At 39.0% G+C, this 5,907-nt stretch overlaps 1 protein-coding gene across 1 annotated transcript; it reads left to right on the top strand.

Moving 5' to 3' along the window:
• The first annotated feature begins 357 nt into the window (after nucleotides 1-357).
• Nucleotides 358-2,026, top strand: LOC311237256 (uncharacterized protein). Its single transcript, XM_084325062.1, has 2 exons — nucleotides 358-843; nucleotides 1,048-2,026. Exons 1-2 carry the CDS (start codon nucleotides 418-420, stop codon nucleotides 1,279-1,281), a joined length of 660 nt encoding a protein of 219 aa, XP_084181188.1. The 5' UTR covers nucleotides 358-417; the 3' UTR covers nucleotides 1,282-2,026.
• The last annotated feature ends 3,881 nt before the right edge of the window (nucleotides 2,027-5,907 follow it).

Raw genomic sequence — 5,907 nt, 5'->3', positions numbered from 1 at the left:
GTAAAACAAAAGAAGACACAGAAAATACAAACGTTGTCTAACAGGCCTGGGTTCAGCAAGAAGAGAGATCTGAAGATACACATAAAAAATCATACCGGAGTGAAACCATTTAGTTGTTCAGTTTGTGAGAAAGGGTTCAGCAAGAAGAGAGATCTGAAGATACACATGAGAACTCATACTGGAGAGAAACCATTTAGCTGTTCCGTTTGTGGGAAAGGGTTCAGTGTGAAGGGACATCTGAAGCCACACATGAGAACACATACTGGAGAGAAACCTTTTCTTTGTTCAGTTTGTGGGAAAGGATTCAGTATGAAGACAAGTCTGAAGACACACATGATAACACATACTGGAGAGAAACCATTTAGTTGTTCAGTTTGTGGGAAAGGAATCAGTACAAAGGAACATCTGAAGACACACATGAGAACACATACTGGAGAGAAACCTTTTCTTTGTTCAGTTTGTGGGAAAGGGTTCAGGCATAAAGAAAGTCTGAAGACACACATGATAACTCACACTGGAGAGAAACCATTTAGCTGTGCAGTTTGTGGGAAAGGGTTCAGTATGAAGGGAGATCTGAAGACACACATGATAACTCATACTGGAGAGAAACCATTTAGTTGTTCTTTTTGTGGGAAAGGGTTCAGTCGGCAAACACATCTGAAGAGACACATGAGAACTCATACTGGAGAGAAACCATTTCTTTGTTCAGTTTGTGGGAAAGGGTTCAGTCGGCAAGCACATCTGAAGACACACATAATAACACATACTGGAGAGAAACCATTTAGTTGTTCTGTTTGTGGGAAAGGGTTCAGTCTGCAAACACATCTGAAGACACACATGAGAACTCATACTGGAGAGAACCCATTTCTTTGTTCAGTTTGTGGGAAAGGGTTCAGTCAGCAAACAAGTCTGAAGAAACACATGATAACTCACACTGGAGAGAAACCATTTAGCTGTTCAGTTTGTGGGAAAGGGTTCAGTCAGCAAACAAGTCTGAAGAAACACACTAGAATTCACACTGGAGAGAAACCATTTAGTTGTTCAGTTTGTGAGAAAGGGTTCAGTATGAAGGCACATCTGAAGAGCCACATGAGAACACATACTGGAGAGAAACCATTTAGTTGTTCAGTTTGTGGGAAAAGGTTCAGTCGGCAAACACATCTGAAGAGACACACTAGAACTCACACTGGAGAGAAACCATTTAGCTGTTCAGTTTGTGGGAAAGGGTTCAGTAGGAAGGGAAATATGAAGCAACACATGAGAACTCACACTGGAGAGTAACCATTAACTGTTCAGTTTGTGGGAAGGGTTCAATGTTAAATCAAATATGAAGGAACACACTAGAACTCATACAGGAAAGAAACCATTTAGTTCCGTTTAAGCTGAAAGTAGACTTGAAAAGAATAAAGAGAACAGGTCCCCAAACACAGTTTGCAGTATATTAAATAGAAACCCCATGTACTTTTTTAGAAGAAGAACACACACATGCGAGATGAGCGATGCACAGGAACACTCACACACACATGCACTGATGAAATGTCTCTCTGCACTTTTCCCATCCCGTCGTCCTTCCCCCCCAAGGGCAGCCGGGAGCAGACATGGGCTGTGGCGTGGGCCGCGCCCGGGGACCAATCCAAGTGCTCCTGTCCATCTTCGTCAGGGACGCGACAGCGTTAGCCATCTGTTCTGCATGTTTTTCCTTTGGGTTTATCTTATCTGGAGGGGAAACCCTTGCGAGCACGGGGAGAACATGCAAACTCCACACAGAAAGGCCCAGGAGATACCCCACCTGGGTACCTGGTCCCCAAGCAGGAATCGAACCCAGGACCTTCTAGCTGTGAGGAGACAGTGTTAACCACTACACCACCGTGCTGCCCAAATATTCTGTTCCAATACTAAGTAGTATACTCGACAGGAACCCCATATATTATACTAAGTAGTATACTAAACAGGAACCCCATGTACTTATACTAAGCAGTATACACAATAGGAACCCCATGTACTTATACTAAGCAGTATACACAACAGGAACCCCATGTACTTATACTAAGCAGTATACACAATAGGAACCCCATGTACTTATACTAAGCAGTATACACAACAGGAACCCCATGTACTTATACTAAGTAGTATACCCAACACGAACCCCATGTACTTATACTAAGCAGTATACACAATAGGAACCCCATGTACTTATACTAAGTAGTATACACAATAGGAATCCTTAGGACTTGTTTTTGTTTTGTGACTTATTTCCGTTTATCTTCATTCATATCGAACACAAAGATTCTGTACCTCCTTTTTTTGATTTAGTCAATAAAATATATCTCATATGCTTGTTTTGACTCTTTCATTATGAGTGTTATAATTTCAAATGCTGTGTAGCCATTAGGACATGATATTTTACTTAAGTTAAAAGTAGAATACTCTACAGAAAATAGTTGCTAAATTAAATAGAAAGCTCTATAGACATTAATGTTGAGTTTTTCAAATGTATTATTTTGGCACAAACCCGGTGCCATTTAGCTCCATTGTATTGGAGTGACAGCGGACATCTCTACTGCAGATATGTCGTGCCCTAGTGGGCTTCGCTCATAAGTAGTTCAAGGTAGCAGTCAGAAGACTGAGGTGTGACAGCAACAGTGTATTCCTTCAATAACTGGTGGCGCCAGAGAGCATCTGACAACCTCAGAGCCTGTTTCACCACAGAACTGGTGGGTCACGTGCTTGAAGCTCTGATCCCTAGGAAGACTTCAGTGTTCAATGTTGAAAGACGGACACATCACATTGGACCTGGACTTCAATTTAAAAAAAGAAACTGACTTCCATAATGTTATTACTGTATGTATTACTGTTTTAGAATGTGGCTGCAATATTATCATTCATTGATCATTGTTCCCCGTAATATAAGGAACAGGAAGTGATTTATTTATGTCAGTAAGAGTTTAGAGACGTGACCTAGGCAGAAAAATAAAATAATGGTTTAATTTAAAACGAGTGTCTCATTCTCCGTTGCTACTTTACTGTTTGTTGGATACCATTCCCCCACATAGAGATGCATGTTGGTTTAGTGCCTCTACACTATTTATAATATAATAATTATCTCCATCAGGTCTGTTCTGTCCACCTGTCTATCTCTGTCCGCAGCTAACCTCACAATAGGGCAGTTTTGGACAAGTATTTTAAGTCGATTCATTTCCATCATTGAAATGCATATTATAATAATAATAATAACTTTATTTGTATAGCACTTTTCATACAGAGGTTGCAGTTCAAAGTGCTTCACAACAGTAAAAAATACAGGCATGAGCGAGCATAGCAAGGTATGGTAAATCACAGTGTTTCACATTAGGATCTAGCATCCTAATAGGCTCTCTATACAGTAATACAAATAATAAAATAGTTTAAAATGATTAAGTTTAAAAATTGTCTAAAAATTATAAAATAGAACGGACATACAACAACAGTAAAAAAAACAAAAAAAAATACAGGCATAAGCGAGTATAAAAATTTGAAATGCAAATAGCAAGGTTACAGTAAAAAGTGTGAGAAATAGTTTAAAATGATTCAGTTTAAAAATAGTCATCAGTAAGAAGTAACCGACACATGAATTTGATAGGCAGTGTATAAAAGTAGGCAGGGTAAGAATAGTGCAGGTAAGTACAATTTGTATCAGGATATCCCTGATGTTTCTATAATAATATTTCCCCTTGCCACTTGGTGGTAGCAGATATCTATCTTCAGATATTTGCCTGCATTACCCCACAGTGAAATGCCTGAGCAAAGAGATTTTAAGCTGTCTTTTAAAGATGTCTAGCGAGTTGGCTTCTCTGATGTTTTGGGGTAGTTTGTTCCACAGTTTTGTGGCATAGTTGATAAAGGCTGCATTACCGATCCTCTTTTGACTGTTTCTGGGAGCCTCTAGTAGTCCAGCAGCTGATGATCGCAGTGTTCTTGCTGGTGTGTAATTTATTAGAGTGTTGGCGATGTAGCTAGGTCCCTGTCCATTTAGAGCGTTGTATGTAAGGAGAAGGACCTTTAAAGTCAATTCTAAATGTTACAGGAAGCCAGTGTAAAGCAGCTAAGACTGGACTAATGTGCTCTCTCCTTTTGGTTCTAGTTAGCAGTCGGGCTGCAGAGTTTTGGATTAGCTGAAGCCTCTCTGTGGTTTTCTTAGGGAGACCTGTGAAAAGTGCATTACAGTAGTCTAACCGGCTAGATATGAATGCATGAATTAGCTTCTCAGCATCGTTCTGATTAATAAATGGTCGTACTTTTGCTATATTTCTGAGATGGAAGAACAATGTTTTCGTCACTTTGCTAATATGAGAATTGAAGTTCAGTTCTGAATCTATGATAACCCTGAGACTAGTGACCTCAGATTTGATCCAAGGGGTTAGTCCTCCCAGGTTCTTTATTAATGTTTATTTTTTATTTTTGCGGCCGATAATTAGAATTTCAGTTTTGTTCTCGTTTAGTTTCAGGAAGTTCTTACTCATCCATTTATTTATTGCCAGTAAGCAGTCTGTAATGGAGCTAATCGCTGTATCATTTGGTTCAGCAGATATGTACAGTTGTGTATCATCCGCATAGCTATGGAAATCTACATTATGTTCTCTGATGATATCACCCAGCGGTAACATGTAAAGGGAGAAGAGTAAAGGACCTAAGCAACTCCCTTGTGCAATTCCATAGTTGTTGTCGTATATATCAGACATGTGATCTCCTAGTTTAACATAGAATTTCCTCCCTCTGATGTATGTTTTAAACCAGCCTAGCACATGTTCTGAGAAACCGACATGGTTTTCAAGACCATCGATTAGAATATCGTGATCGATTGTATCAAATGCTGCACTGAGATCTAGCAGGATAAGGATGGAGATCTTATTCTCGTCAGAGTTTAGCCTGAGGTCACTGTTTCAGTGCTATGATATTTTCTGAATCCCGACTGAAATTCTTCTAAGATGTTGTTTTCTTCAAGAAAGGAATTTATTTGAACTGAAACTATCTTTTCAAGTACTTTACTAATGAATGGTAGGTTGGATATTGGACGATAATTTGCCATTTCATTACTATCCAAGTTAGGTTTTTTTAGTAATGGCTTTACAACTGCTGTTTTAAAGGCATCTGGGAAAATACCAGTTCTAAGGGAAGTGTTTATGATATCTAGCACAGGGCCTGAAACACTTAAACACCCGTTTGAAGAAAGCTGTAGGTATAGGGTCAATGTCTGAGGTGGAGGAGTTACATTCTGAGACAGTTTTGCAGAGTAATGTGATGCATGTGAATCTTCTCATGGTTACATTGTGCGGTTTGCTGCAATCAGCTTTATTTCCATCATGAGTAATGCTGGCCCTGATCAAGGTTATTTTGTTGTTAAAGAATAGTGCAAGTTCTTCACACTTAACCGTTGATGACTGAGGAGGTGTAGGGGCAGTGTTGAGTAGTACATTAATAGTGGAAAAAAGGATTCTGGAGTTTCCAGCATTTTCTGTAATGATTTTAGAGAAGTAGTCTTACCTTGCTAATCGGATGGTTTTATTATAAGCAGTTAAAGCATCTTTGTATATATCACAGTATATGGTGGTTTTTGTTTTTCTCCATTTTCGGTCCGCTGCACGACATTTCCTTTTTTCTTTGTTGACCGTATTATAGTTCAACCAGGGCAAGGCTCTGGTTTTCTTCTTTTTCGTTTTTAGTGGGGCGACAGAATTTAATATAGATGATAGTGCATCATTGAGATTTTCTACCATTTCATTTAGAGAGCTGTCATGATTGTGTGGTTCATGTAGTCTGATAAGATCAATGAACTTTGATTCAGCCTTGTCGTTTAAGAGCCTCTTTTGAACTATGATTTATTTTTTAGTTTTAGTAAGGGTTATTTGAGTATCAAAAAATATACAGTGA

Source organism: Notolepis coatsorum (assembly GCF_963971535.1).
Source record: "Notolepis coatsorum genome assembly, chromosome: 11".
In the NCBI taxonomy this organism is placed as follows: domain Eukaryota; kingdom Metazoa; phylum Chordata; class Actinopteri; order Aulopiformes; family Paralepididae; genus Notolepis; species Notolepis coatsorum.
This window is presented reverse-complemented; position numbering and strand designations above follow the sequence as displayed.

What these genes read in the sequence shown, in the direction of transcription:
- LOC311237256 (XM_084325062.1), top strand. Translation starts at nt 418, where the DNA reads ATGAGAACACATACTGGAGAGAAACCTTTTCTTTGTTCAGTTTGTGGG. An exon ending in ATCTGAAGACACACATGAGA is followed by an intron (nt 844 to 1,047) that starts ACTCATACTGGA and finishes AGTTGTTCAGTT; the next exon opens with TGTGAGAAAGGGTTCAGTAT.